This window comes from Macaca nemestrina, chromosome 14 (genome assembly GCF_043159975.1).
Source record: "Macaca nemestrina isolate mMacNem1 chromosome 14, mMacNem.hap1, whole genome shotgun sequence".
In the NCBI taxonomy this organism is placed as follows: Eukaryota; Metazoa; Chordata; class Mammalia; order Primates; family Cercopithecidae; genus Macaca; species Macaca nemestrina.
Window position 1 is genome coordinate 33,427,407 of NC_092138.1, and position 15,327 is coordinate 33,442,733.

The following is a 15,327-nucleotide window of genomic DNA, read 5'->3' on the forward strand; positions in this document are numbered from 1 at the left end:
CCCTTCTTTCTACGATATTATGAAATATATATTTGGTTTTCCTCCTCATTCCTGGCATACAACTTCTAAAATCCTTGGAATCTTCGAAATGATAGTGTCTTTTTGTATGCTAATTAGTTGACTGATGGCTGGCAGCCTCTGGCTGCCTGAAAGAATGACACTGGCCACTGGAGAGACCAAGACAGGATTAGAGTGTTGACTTTCAGCCTCAACCCCCAACCTCTGAGGGAAGAGGGGCCAAAGAGTAAACTGATTACCAATGGCCAATGATTTAATCAATCATGCCTATGTAATGAAGTCTCCATAAAAATCCAAAAGGACTGGGTTCAGAGAACCTCTGGATAGCTGAACACATGGAGGTTCCTAGAGGGAGGCAGGCCTGGAGAGGGAATGGAGGTTCTGTGCCCCTTCCCATACGCCTTGACCTATACATCTTTCATTGGTATCCTTTATAATGTCCTTTATAATAAACCAGTAAATGTAAGTGTTTCCCTGAGTTCTGTGAACTGCTCCAGAAAACTAATAAAACCCGAGGAAGGGGCTGTGGAAACCCTGATTTATAGTCAGTCAGTCAGATGTACAGGCAAAATAACCCAGGTCTTGCAACTGGCATCAGAAGTAGGGGGCAGTCTTGTGGAACTGTGTCCTCAACCTGTGGAATCTGACACTCTCTCCAAGAAGATTGTCAGAATAGATAGCAATGAGAGGACACCCAGATGGTGTCTACTGCAGAACTGACTGCATGCTCAGTGGGTTGGGGAAAAACCCCCATACATTTGGTCACAGAAGCATTTTGTGTTGATTATTGTTAAGTGAGAGAACAGAAAAAACACTTTGGTTTTTTTCCTTATATTTACACTTTCTTTTCAGTCTTTTCTGGCTCAGCCATGGGCTCATAGGAAGCTCTTCATAAGCCTCTCCACTGTGGTCAATCTACAGGCCTCCTTCAGCTCTATTACACGACAAAGCACACCATGTTTGTGGCCTTCTTCAGAATGAAGAGAGGCAGCTGACATTCTCTTGTAAAAGATGAACAACACAAACTCAGATTTCTGCATTTCAAAAAGAAGCTCCCATCAATATTTTTGTTTTCTCTGGTCTAACAGACATACTATGAAACTCAATGAATTAACATTTCCAAAGACGCTGGGTTCCTCTCATGGGAAGCCACTGTCATAAAGTACCACTGGCTCATTCAACATGACATAGTAAAACACCACTTCCCGTAATAAGTTAAATCAACATTAGGTGATGTGGTGTGTAGCTTAAATCACTGAAATAATGTGTCATTCAGATAATATTTCAAAATAAAAATGGAACCTTGTCAGATTGAGAGAACTTGCATTAATTTTATTTTATGATGGTAAGGATCAAAGAACTCGATGCTAACTGGGTAGATTTGGTGGACCTTTCCTGACTTCTGACAGTGACTCAGCCCATTTTTTTTACCATGTTAAAGCTAAGTAAATGATGAATCAATGCCCGCAAAGCAGGAAAAGATGCCAGTTTCCCACTAAAAATCGCAGAGTGTGATAAACCTATTTCCGTTAAGAAAACTGCTGGAGTTTTTACTGGGGGATTTCCCAGGCAAACAGAGGCAAAGATATACAAACCAAAAGCGGAAGGTAAGCACATTTCCTCTTAGTGTTTTTATGCTGGACACTAATGCAAACCTGGTGAATAAGTCAGGGCTGTTTCATGTCATCCTCCTTTCCAAAGCTGATCGGAAGAGAGAACCTGTCACACTCACACTTGCCCACTCCAGCTGGGAAGGCAAGGGATGGGGCACACATCCAAGTACGGGAGAATATAGCAGCAAGGCAAAACCACAAAGTGCAAATGTCCATTTCATTCTCCCATCATATAAAGTACCTCCTTCCTCTTCATTTCCCCGTTCATGATTATTTACATTATCAAACCCTATGATCATTTAACAACATCCTCTGACTTCCAAACTGAATCACTCAGCTATGCCAAAGCTGCCCGTCTTTATGTTAGTATCCACAGCTATGAAAGCCTGCTTCATGCCATATAACTTGCGAGGCACTTTATCTACTTTGGTTTATTTAATCCTAATTCTCCATAAGGTGCAATCTAAATCTCAAAAAAGCTAAGAAACACCACATCATCTATGTGGTATTCCCGCCAAAAATATTTACAATGAATCTGCTTAGGATAAAACAGTTACACAAATCCAAACCATGGAACACTGTGTAAAATAAATGTCCTGAGTTCTTCAAAAATTGTCAATGTCCTGAAAGACAATAATAATAACAACAAAAAGCTGGAGAACTTCATTAGATTCAAGAAGGTGAAAAAGAAATAAAAATTAAATGCACTGGGAGATCCTTATTAGATCCCTGAATCACAAAAAGGAAAACAAACAAAAATCTCCAGCTATAGAAAACATTATTCACACAATTGGGGAAATCTGAATAGCGAGTAACTATTAGAGAATAGTATTATATCAATGTTAAATTTCCTGAGTATGATTATTATATTGGGTTTATGTAGGAGAATGTCCTTCTTAGGAGATTGCTACTGAAGTAATTAGGGGTAATTAGGGTTGCTCAGTTATCTGCAACCATCTGTCAAATGGTTCTGCAACAATAGGCAAGAAAACAAAGAATTCTCAAAGTCAGAGAGAGAAGGAGAGAGAGAGAGAGAAAGAAAGAGACAAAGAGAGAAAGAAAGAGAAAGAGAGAAAGAAAGAAAAAAAAGAAAGAAAAGAAAGAAAGAAAGAAAAGAAAAAAGAAAGGAAGGGAGGGAGGGAGGGAAAGAAGAAAGAAAAGAAAAGAAAGAAAGAAAAAGAAAGAAAGAAAGAAAGAGAGAAAGAAAGAGAAAGAAAGAAAGAGAAAAAAAGAGGGGGGAGGGAGGGAGGGAAGGAAGGAAGAGAAAGAAAGGAAAGAAAGAAAGAAAAGAAAGAAAGAAAAAGAAAAAGGAAGGCAGGCAAAAATATTGACAATGGGTGAATATGAATGCAGGGTATATGCATGGGTATTCATTGTACTATTCTTGCCATTTTTTAAAATATGTTACACACTTTCAAAAGGAACAATAAAAAATACAAAATAAAATATTTAAAAAAGGCAAACACACAAACTCAAGCAGCAGGAGCAGCTAAGGAACTTGCCCACAGCCAAACAGTTAGCAACTGTCAGAACTGGGATGCAAACTTCAGGCATGTGGGTTGTGATAGTCGTTGTCTTTGACTCTGATAATAGTTAAAATCTTTTTTCTACATGTATTCTTTTAAAGGAGTACAAAAAGGAGACTCAATGATTGTTTCTGTCTTATATTCTTGTTAAAAGTCCTTATGACTATAGATAAGGAGGTGCAGCGAATGGAGGTTCCGACTGATCATTCCTGAGCATCTCGATACTGTGGAGTAAGATTCTCAGCCAGGCAGAATGAAATGAGACGATGAAAAGTCCATGGTTAATATCATTTAGAACCCAACAGAAAACTACAGCAAATGTGTTTTTTTTTAAATCTTAATTTATAGGAATATATCAGATAAATGAAAGGAAAGATTTCCTGTCTCCAATGTCTGTGAACTTAACGGATGGTTATCATTTGCGCTGCTTTGCTGATAGATCCTGTGGGAGGAGGCTAATGATTTGTTTACACTTTACTTTGTGCATATAACTGTTTTACAAAAGTCCAACATCTTCTGATTCATATTTCTAACTGCCAATCAGACATATACACATGGATCTTTTATAAATCACCTAGAATTCAAACTCCTAAAGTCAGTTTCTTATTCCCTCTTCTTCCCCTTCTCCTCCACTCAATATTGTTTTATCCTCCACACTACCACACTCTTTTTGTATTTTTCAGTTTCTATTAATGACACAATCTTGGTGTCTGGGGGTAAAACTCATAAATGAATTTTGGTCCCTCCTCTTTGCTTCACATATATATTAATGATTGGTAATTCTGCCTCCTAAATAATTGCTCTTGAATAAATTCTCCATCCTCACTGCTTTGCCTTCCTTCAAGTAACCATATTGCTTACAAGGACTCCTGCAATATTCTTCTCCTTGTTTTTCCTGTCTCTCCTTCCAAGTTCAGTTACTCAACTATCTTGTCACCTGAATTCTTTTGCTGTAATGTCAATCTGATTGTGTTTCTCTCTTAACAAAGAAGCTATAATGGTTCTTCACTCCTAGCAGGATAAGAGACAAATTCCTTAGCATCAAATACACAATTCCACATGAGCCAACCTACTATTATCTGACTTCATTAGCCATGTACGCCTGGATGCTGTCATCCCAAGCTACCGAGACCTTCCCTGACAGTGTCCTCTCTGTTCCCTCTGTTCCTCACATCCTGCATACGTTCTTCTTGCTGCCTGGGATGCTGTGCCCTATTGAGGCATCCAGAAAAGCCTTAGTCTTCCTTCAATGCCTACATCACTGTGTCTTTCTTTCCCTCGCTCCCTGAGACAGATTTAGAGATATCCTCTTTAGGCTCCTGTGGTATCTCTATTACATCACTTAACCAAACAGCCTTATGATACTTCATTTGAATGCCTGTCCTCACCATTCAAACCTGTAAAGACAGGAGCATGTTTTAATAACTTTTTGGACTCCAACATCCAACACAGAGTCTGACACATAGAAGGTATTCAACAGACGTTCATTAAACAAAATAATATTAATAAAGGGAGAAAGGCATAAACAATAAAATATATGGTTTATCAGAATTAAAACCACAGATTACCAAACTCATAGGTCAGGTCAACAATGATGGAACCAGAGATTGCTGGTGAAATGAAAGATTCAAAACTTTTATTCCTGCTGCCTACTCAACCCATTATTTTGTTCAACAATTGCCCACTACTCCAAGCTTGCGCAGAGTTCCTACAAGAACTTCTTTTTCCTCTGGATGTCTGGGAGTAACCAGGTAGGTTAACTCAAGCCAGACAACAAGTGGAGAGAGGTGACAAGAGGTGTGTTGGGCAGCTCGGAGAGGACTGAAGCGTCCAACCTTCTTCCAAAGCTACCTGTACTGATGCAGCCGTACACTTGCCCTTGAGCAAAAGAAGTTCATTAGAACCTGGTCCACAAAAGGGGAAGGAGATGGAGAAGCGAGAGATGCAGACTCTTGTTTTGGTTTGTGGTCCACAGAAACACACAACAGATTGGGAAACAGAAGTATGAAGGGCTTTGAAAGGTCTCTGGGGCCAATAAAGCATTCAGGAGTAAAAATATCATGAAGATCATGGTTGTTTAAAAATTTTCTCCCAGAAGTCCTTTATGAGACTGATATTAACACTAAGTATTCAATGAGCAGCCTATATAAAATCCTGTGCCCTAACAATACTGATTTATGTGGCAAGGGCACCATCTGATATCGGGAAGTGTTTTGACCTGCACATACATTACCTTAAAACTGGGTTTCTGAAACAGACCGAGGAAAGGTAGAAAGGGAAATTCTGGTGTGTTTCCAGCATCTGAAACTTCGGCTGGCTATTGCCAATATCATTTCATTTGTTTTCCCATAGAAAAATGAAACAGATAATGAGATATTTGGTCCACGTGCTTTGTGTATGTACTTTTAAAATGTCACCTTTGGGTAACTCAACCCACCAACGGATTATTAATAAAATTCAGCAACTGTCAAAGCACTTCTCTGTGGAGGGAGGTTTGGCGGCGACACCTATTAGGAGAGAGAGACAGATGGCCTTACCTCTCAGCTCCTGCGTCCACAGCTGTGAGTGGAGGTAACTGGGAGGAGGGGTTGTGGGGGCTCCCCTGTACATTATGTCCTGGAGAAGGGTGACTGACAGGATGTGGGGGTGGCACGGCCCCAGCAGCTGTTCCACTTCGGCTTGAATAATTGCTGGAGAAAATGGGAGCTGAAATCAAGGGAGAACAAACATGAGACCGTGCCCCGAAGGAAGCCCACATTTTTTAAATACCAAAGGCTGACAGCAAGCATATTTGAGGGGCTTGTTTGTTTTTCTCTCTGTGGTTTTCAGGGAACAGTTCTCCCCTTCTTGGGTACACACAGCTTTTATTTTCGTGGTGGAACAGGTTCCTCCAGAGCTCACGTTTGACTCACTTCAGGCTGACGTTCACTGCCTGTCTCCTAAGTGTTGCCATGCCCTGCCAGTTCCCTGTCTGGACACTGTATAATTAGTCAATCTTGTACTGTTTGCATCTGTGCCAAGGTCTCTGTATTAGCACTTTTCAGTCACAGGGGATGAGAGTCAGGTAACAGAATATTTGGTCAGCTCACCGAGAAGGGCACAGCACAGGCCTTCTTCCTCTTCTCACTGCTGCAGTGAGCCACAGTGGGTCAGCTGGGGTTCCTCTCTGTCACTGCTAAATCAATGTAATGAGAACTGGAGCTTCCCTGATCCTAGCGTGAACGTAGGATCCTACACCCTTTTAACTTAAGAGTCTAACTAACCCAGGGAATTTTCCTGATGGTGTGATGAATATACTTGGCCTTCATCAAAGAGGAGTCTCTCAAACTACGAAAAAACAGCTCTGGGATCTTCCCCCACTGTTGCCCGTTATGACACAGAGAGTGAGTTACAGCCCCATTCGCAGGGGCAGCCTAGCTTTCGAGAACTGTATACGACCTCAAATGCGAATATGTGCCCATTTAGATCAGCTAATTGGTACGATGTCATAGAAGAAACTGGGGCTTGTCACTTTCAGAGTCTATCAGAAAGGTTCCCTCAGTGTCTGGGACCTACTCCGTAGACATCTCATTATGCTGCAATCATGGCAGCAGCATTAGGCTGATTCTCTTCAACTTCCTTCTTTGTACAAAGTTATGCTGAGCTCCATACCCATTTCTGTTCTTTTTGAACTTACTCTCCTAATATCAAGAATAAATGGATTTTTTAAAAAAAATAAATCAGGTTCAGGATTAAGAAAGAGAAGCCACATTATCAAAAAGATTTGAGGGTTTAAAAGTTCAGGGAGTTGTATTTTTATACCAGTACCACTTTCCCCCAACCTCTCCAGGATAGAATGAGTACCCCAGATGACCTAGCCCCCAAAAGCTTAATCCAAAGGAACAAGAGTTCAAGTATTTCAAGGAACATGTAAAGAGGCAGAATTACCATCTTCCCGCTCAAAAAGCTACTGACAAGGGTGTGATCTGATTTGAAGGGTTTATTTCTGGTAAATCAGCATTCTGTCAGGTTAACTCTTGTCCTCAGAAGCCTGTACCCACCACAGTCCTCCAAAGAGGTGGTGAGGCCTGAAAATGCTTACCAGCTCAGAAAGGCAAGGCTGAGCTTCTGTTGTGTGCGTCAGCTTCCGTACAAGTTGCATATTTGCAAACTCGCTAGAGTCACCTTATGAATCACTAACCTCATTTATGCTCAGCTAGCTCAGGGAACCACAATTCTGCTTGTATTCCAAATAATAATTTTACCCAGGGGAGAAGGCTGTTTGGATTGACTGTGGCAATAGTTTCAAAACTGGTGTTTGTCAGCATGGAGCTCGGTGTTTTATATACTATTCCAAAATCTGATGGAATAATAAAGGTCACAGAGATACTGTGAAAACACAGCTAACTTTTTTTTTCTGCTTCAGTGTAGAAATGTGAGCTCTCCTATTTATTTTGTTGTAGCTGCTGAATGCACCCGGTATTTATTTTTCCCCGGAGGTTTTTTTGTATGTATGTGCATGTGTTTATCACAAGGGAAGCCTTGCCCCTGCTGTTTACAACCCAATGGGCAACAAGGAAACTTGGTGTGCACACTCTGTGCTCTACTCTACGGTCCAACAGAAAGTGTGCTGCTTCTCAGAGGTCTATATTAGTTACACTTGGCATTAGCTAAAATGATACAGGCTGGGAAATTGGGGATTGTTTGTAGCCTGCCACTTGCTCAGAGTTAAGCCTGGTTTAGGACCTCTCTTTCATCCCATTTAACAGCCAGGAACAACCATCCATCATCTGCCTGTCCATCATCCATCTGTTCACCCATCTATCATTCAGCCATTATTTTAATATTCAATATTGATTAAGTGTCTATTACATGCTTGATACTCTACTATATGTGGGTCCCTGTCCTTGTAATTTAGTGAAGCGAGTAGACCTCTCTATATCGGTTTTACCAAAATACCAAGACCTATTAGTGTAAATCATTGGACAGTGTTAAAAGCACTTTAATGCACTGTCTTATTTATGACCCCACAATGTATCTGGCCAAACCAGACAACTGACCACACTCATGTATTATGACAATTTATACTACTGAGCTTTTTTCTGTGATGTCCTCTACCTTTTTCTACTCACTTTATTATGTTTGCTCTATATACAGAGTTAACAGTGTTCTTTTTATTCTTCTCTTAGCAGGCAATTATTCCACAAATATGTATGGGGTACCTATCGTGTGGCAGACATGAAGCTAGGTCCTGGGACAGGAAACAAGACATCCTTGGTGCCTGGTATCTCCAAACAGCATCAGTTCATGTTCATTGAGTAAACAATGATGAACAAGATATAAATGCCAATGGAATGTTGGGGCTCAGTGACTAGGACAGGGACAGAAAGGAACATTTATCCACCAACTCCTATTCCTCATCTGTCGACAGTTGCCCCATCGGTCAAGATTAATTTGCTCACACTTTCAGGGGCACATGTACCAGAGTGGCTAAATGTTCTCACAGACGCCCGACATCAGGGTATCGGAGAAGCCTCAGGGCAGAAATCCAGAGGGACATGGTGCAGTTGAGGAAAGGTGCTACCAAGCTATGGCTGGTGCATCAGCTGGCTGCATTAGCAAAGGCCACTAGAAACAGGTGGTGAAGGGGATGCTAGGTGGGGCACACAAGTTGTCTGGTATAGGGCTGAAGGCTCCAGAATGTGCCTTCCAGCTGTGCTGGTGTTGACTGACTGCCAATCAAGCCCACGTCAACTGGTGTTGACTGACCAGCAGTCAAGCCCACATCCATAGCCCTTCCCTTGAATGCTATGGCTGGTGAAGGGGACAGAAAAGGGCAGTGGTCCTCTTTTAGGGCCCCATGAGAATAAGAAAGGGAGGGCTTTAGGGTTCGATTTAAAATCTCGATTTGGAAAATGTACTGAATAGTTTCTTATCTAGGGTGTAGGGAATCACTTCTCTGGAAAACAAGGTCTATGCCTTGCCTTTGTTTTCTATATTATAGGAAAATCTTACTTCTGGTGAGATTACAACCTAGTAGAAGCCTGTAAGTCAGTGTCTACATGAGAGCACTTTGCATGCCAAGTTCATGCCATGACTGCTCATTGTAGACATCGCTTGTGACCAAGATGATGACCAGAAATTTGGAGGAAGTAACAACAGACACAAGCATGCTTTCCAACATTTATCCAATCCCCATCTCACATACCCTTCAAAAAAAAATGGACAACACTCTGGAGTCAGAGAGCTGTGGCTTCAACAGAATTGTCCTTTGTCTCTGCCAATGATCCACTGTGGCACAGGAAATGCCTCTTTTACTTACCCTGACTACTAGGAATTTCTGACCATACCACAGTCACGCATCCAGAATTCAATCTTTATTACTACAGTGTAGGAATATTCTTTTATTCATTCATCCTTTCAAACACAATTTTTCAGCACCTACTCCGCACCAGGCAGGTGCTAATATCTATTAATGTTCTAAGTCTGAATACCTGCCGACTTCATACAGACTTTCCCACCACAACATATGGTTCCATACAAATGTTCAGGTTTTGCCAAGTGATTTTTAACCTCAGGAAGAAAATCTCCACCTTAGAGTAAACCTGCAATGCCATTTGCAAAAGGAAAAACCTCCTTCCATACACATTCAAAATAATTTTCCAAACTCAACCAATAGAGCACACAATGTGGCCTATCGACCAAAACATAAGGAAGAGAGCTGATCCCTCCAGAATACCGGGCAATATTAACAAAACTGTTGTGATCAAATCAGCTGACACACACAGGCTGCCCCGCAGGAGCAGCCTTCATTGTCTGTGTCAACTCAGGGGTCATTACTGCTTTTAAGGCTGGAAGAGGGCTTGTAAGTGAACTTCCAGACATAGCTGATGACTGGCAGCTGGAACAACTGATTAAGCACAGCAGAGGAACATGTTGGAAATTCTTATTGCTTTTGTGATTAAGAGATGGTAGTCTCCCTAAGGAAATAAAAGCCTGTTCTTGAGATGAATATGTGAGACCTGTCTTCATCAGACGGCCAGGAATTGGCCTCCCTGCTGCCATGGGCTTTCTCTCTCTTAGTGACCTGGCTCACTGCAGTCTCTCATCCATCTACAGTAGAGGTAGGTGGAAGTAACTCAGTTGAGCTTTATAATTTTAACAAAGCAGCATCTGTTGATCTATGTGGTTCTCAGGTGTCATCTCATCAGCTACCAGGGCATTCTAGGTGGCACCTATAGCTCAGGTTAATTTGGTTAGTATGCAGTTCTCTCTTTGTCCAAATGAAAACTACTAATCTGTATTTCTAATGGGTACAAACAGGGCATCCTTGGGGTTACTTCAGCTGTAATATATTTATTGTGTGGATGGAGGGAGGCCAAGAGTGTTAGTAGCATCCCCAAATAAAGATTACTTGTCTCAGGCCATCGCCAGACCGGAGGAAGGCTACCATAGGCATTGCTTGGTAACAGTGTTTTCATCCTTTTAGAGGGAAAAGGTGAAGACCTGGGCTAAGGCATATTAAAAACAGCCAATATGAATTCTTGTTTAAAACTATGTGAGCAGCAACAGTCCTGCTTCTCAACCTTTAATGTGCAAATAAATCATCAAGGTAAAATATAGATTCTGACTCACTAAGTCTTGGGGGTGCTGACATTCTGAACTTCTAACAAACTATCAAAGTCCCTGGTGGTGCTGAGGCTGCTGGTATGGAAACTACACTTTGAGTAGTAGGTGCTGGGGATCCTGTCTCAGCTTCATTTCATCTTCTTGCTGCCCCTTGATACCTTGGAATCAATAGTTAAGATTTATTGAGCATTTATAATGTGCAAAGTTCTTTATAAACATTTCCCCAGTTTACTGATGAGGAACTTGAGGCCTATTCTGGTTCCTGGTTAAGTTACCTGGCCTAGGTCACATGGCAGGCAAATAGTGGAGCTGGAATTCAAACCCGGGAAGCCTGATTTTATTAATAGATCCCATGACCCTGCCCACCACCCTACATTGCCTCCCAAAGGCAAGAAAGATTCAAGAAAAGGCATAGAAGTGTTGTATCAGGGCCCCTGAACACTCTGTTTGCAAAGGCTGCTTGTTGCCAATGGCCACTAATCCCCCACCACAAACAACCCATGAGTAGCTTTAGCCATCAAACTGTGGGTTAGAATGCAAAAAGGATATTCCCATTTCTGTTTCCGCCCATCCTGAAAGCAATTTAACATTGAAGAGAGAAGTTTTCCAGCTCTGAAAATTATTTCAGGCAAGAAATTAACTGAATTATTTGGTTTAGAAAACAAACAGCTGGTAGGAAATGTGCTTTTTCCCAAATAAAGATTTCAGATACTTGCCAGAGGCATATTGATCCACTGTTGGGAAAAGACGAAAGGCAGGGAAGGGTTATTCATGAGCAATTAGTTATATGCATCCTTTACCACAAGCAAGAATGATGTTCTGGGCTGAAAGGCCACCAATTGTCAATAATGCACCAAGGGGAGGTTTACTGTGTGGATCTGCAACCACTGAGCTGCTTTGTAAATCTGCACTGGAATCACTCATGGTTGCATTATGGCCATGGTGCTGCTCCTCATGAAGGCTTGCTCTCATAGAAAAGGGGGAACCGGTATTACCCACAGACTGTGAATTCACATGTAAGTAGTGCCAGAGTAATGTTGAGATCCTGACAAATGACATTAGTTGCTTGGTGGCTGGAACATGGGAAGAGGTACTGGCTCACCATTCATCTCTTGGGCAGTATTTCCAGGGTCAAGGCACAGAAGATAAGCTAATCAATGACATCAGGGTAAATGAGCATTCACAGAGGCACTAAAATGAATGGGAAGCCCCATGTGAATGGTGAGCTGAATCTTGTCTCTCTGTCTCTCTCCCTGGAGAATTTGAGAGCTGGGAAAAGTTCAGGAACAACTGGACAATAGAAATTCTGATTCCCTCCGCCTCATCCGAAATCGGGCACTCTATAGAGATAGTGTCAGCGTGGTTATTAACAGAACAAAGCATACACAATGTGAGACAGACCTGAATTTGAATCCTAGCCTTAGCAATGTGTCCTAGGCAAATCACTTAGCCTAAGGTTTCAATTTCTTCATCTTAAATAAGGATAATACCTCACTGGACTGTGAGGAGGATTATAGCAGGAGCAGAAAACACTTAGCATACGCCTGAACGCCAGTCAAGTGCTCAAGAAACCATTGTTGCTATTATTTGGCTACTTATATTATTGTAATTATTACCATTATTAATAGAACTAGGGAAAGATAAGGGTACCTGTTGCTCCCAAATGGTAAATCTTGAATAAAGTATGACCTCCTATATAAACTACAGATGGAAGAATTCACACAAATATAAACTGTGGTGTTATTTTAAAAATGCAGAAGAGTTTACACATCATACTCAAATAAGCTTTTTGTTGTTCCATTTTTTTTTATACGAGTTGCTATAAAGTGGGGCCTATGAAAGAATCCTCAAGGGTTAAAATGTACTTTATTTTGCAGGAGTAGAGTAGTACACACCTTTGAGTTACAACCCATAATGCATTTCAGTTTAAAAGATAACAAGTCATTTTCATGCATGACTGTACTTCGTTAAGGAGCGAAAATGGGCTGTTACTAAAATGTCAACACAATTGTCCCTCTTGAAGCTTAGTTTATCTTGAAGTATTTTTACACTTTCAGCACTTCTTTTTGTTTGTTTCTCCAAGAGCATAAAGATTCAGAATTTTCAGGATTCAAGAAAGACTTTCCCTTCAGGCATTCTGAAGAAAATTACCAATACTGGGGGTGACTCAGGTTTTGGCCCCCAATAGTGAAAATACAGGGTCTGATATCCTCTGCGGTTTTTTTTTTTTTCATTTCACCTTGGAGCAATTTAATTGTGTTGTCCTTCAATGAAAAATGCTCTCTGAACCTAAATTCACAAACCAGAAGCAGATTTCTAGCAAGGAAAATACCCTGTCAGGGTCACTTGGAAGGCTGCATTTGGTATTGAGGTTAATTGGAGAACAGGAGAGAGGCCTCAGCTAATCTTAGCCTTGCTGACAATGAGTAGAAGGAACTAGTTTTCTTTTTTCTTTCTTCTTAATGTCTGAGCATTTCCCCCCTTCCCCTGCCTCTGCATCAGGAAGGGCATCATTCCATATTCTACCTGTATTAGGAAAAAGTAGCTTCTTAAGGGTTTGCACAGTCATCTCTCTAATCTTTCCCTTCTCCTTCTGGCATGAATACTTTCAATATTGCCAATCCCTAAAAATCTATTATTTCTGCCTGTCTTTTTTTTCCTTCCCACTTTGCGGGATAGAGTATCATTATCCAGCAGCCCTGATGAGAGGATAATGAAACAATCCCTTCTCAACTGGATCGGGCGACTGTCAGACTAAAATGACACCACCCGTACATCCTTGACATGCTACCCTAAGCTAATTGATGGCAAACATTGGCAACTGTCTCCGGTACACGAAGACAAAGAAAACATACTCATGTCACCTGATGGGAGAGCTACCTGGCAACGGATAAACAAGTGTGTTAGGGAGGCATTCTATTAAGGTAAGTGAGGGCACGGCTCTGTAGAACATGCCTATTAACTTTGAGCTTAAGCGTGCTGCTATTCTCTAGGGAACAGAAATAAATAAAGCAAAATGAGAATTTATTGATGTCTGGACAGCTACATGAATATTCAGGTTCTCTTACAAATAGATATTCCCCCATGAGCTCCAAATTTCTGTGTAGGCTGCCCAATTACATTTCCACATCATGCAGCTGGATTTATAGCCAGGGAAGGGGTGTTAGTGTTTGGAAGAGGATACAGGCTTATATGCTTTTCTGGAGTTCCCTACAATACAACTAGAAGATAATGGCTGATGCCATCTACATAAATGTCAAAAGGTACCATCAAGCATTCCTAAATACCAGGTCTAATTAACTTCATGTTAGGAAAAGCTCCGGAAACATCTGCATTTCAGAACAAAGACATTTTGTTACCAGTAGAATGGCATCATCTGGCAGCTCTATCAACTTCTCTGGGACGAACCTTTCATACAGCCCTCTTAGATCTTTCCAAACAATGCATGACACAGCTAACCTCAAATCTCCTACCTTTTCTGTCTTTTCTCCACCTCCCAACCTACCAGCTACTCACCTTCAAAGCATTCATTACACAGAAAGTCAATAAAACAACTAGAACGAGCACACAATTCAGACTACCCTGCGGGAAATCTGTCATTTCTTCCTGGTCTGTGTGTTATGTTAACCCTCACTAGGCAGAGTGGGAAGGCAGAAAAAAAGGAGAAAGATGGGGCAGACGTGGCCAATCACTCCTGGAAGTTCTCACAGAAAGATCCCTCACCTTTTTTTGGAAATAAAAGTTTTACTTGGCCACAAAAAACAAAGTTGCAGTACAAAATACTGGGCTTCCAATCTCCTCATTACTCATCCCTCAACTATCTCCTACCTGTACCATGTTAACCACAAAAGATATTTCCTCCCTTTCAGAGCGTGCTGGGACAATCCCACCCACTCTACTTTCACGTGACTTCTAAAATCACTTCACAGTGAAGGCTTCTTGGAAATAGATTTTTAGCATAGACAGCCAATCTGATTTTTAATGCACTATTATTCTAGGCAAAGTCAAGGGTTGACCTACCAACTCTGAACTCTCTCAGAGAGCCTCTCCCTTTCCTAGATGTGTAAAATGAAGTGACAACAGCCCTTCTGGAGAATTATGGTATAGTGAGGAACTCACAGCTTTGATTATCATGAGCCCTGGGCGAAATGGCATCTATAAGCTGGTTTTATTATGACTCTAGAGAACCCCCTTTCCTCCTTTTTTCACACTCTGACCATATTTCCATTTGGCCATCAGGTACTTCATGTCACCTCCTAGCTTACTTTACTCTCAAGATAGATGCTAGAAGGCACTTACATGCTGTCATGAATTTATGCCCATATACAACATTTTTTTCAAATCATTTTTATTTAAAGGCTTTTATCTGTATCTGGAATGGAGGGTTCAGCCTTCAGTTATATCTATTTCAAACATCCTTGTTGCTGGTAGAAAATATATTTTGAGGAAGCAAGCGATATCCCTGTTAGAATGTGACTAGCTGGGTCCCTAAAGTTCAATATTTCAATTACTTGCTTTACTTCAGGATTTAATTTATATGTCTAGGAGAGGCTTAGATTTTC

The 15,327-nt window shown here is 41.1% G+C and overlaps 1 protein-coding gene and 1 long non-coding RNA gene across 10 annotated transcripts in view; one reads left to right on the forward strand and one right to left on the reverse strand.

The window, feature by feature from the left end:
- The window catches only part of LOC105491836 (GLIS family zinc finger 3), a 478,098-nt gene that overhangs the window by 46,151 nt on the left and 416,620 nt on the right, over positions 1–15,327 (reverse strand). For all 8 annotated transcript variants that reach the window (XM_011758546.3, XM_011758539.2, XM_011758533.2 and 5 more), the window contains one exon: positions 5,695–5,863. In XM_011758546.3, the coding sequence (XP_011756848.1) occupies positions 5,695–5,863 (169 nt within the window). The remainder of the gene's footprint in view (positions 1–5,694; positions 5,864–15,327) is intronic.
- The window catches only part of LOC105491833 (uncharacterized), a 52,752-nt gene that overhangs the window by 23,992 nt on the left and 13,433 nt on the right, over positions 1–15,327 (forward strand). The window contains exons 1-2 of one of the 2 annotated variants that reach the window (XR_011612522.1): positions 5,519–5,718; positions 13,445–13,689. This is a non-coding gene — a long non-coding RNA (uncharacterized lncRNA). Of the gene's footprint in view, positions 1–5,518; positions 5,719–13,444; positions 13,690–15,327 lie in introns of those variants that run through there. The other variant, XR_011612521.1, reaches the window with a different exon arrangement.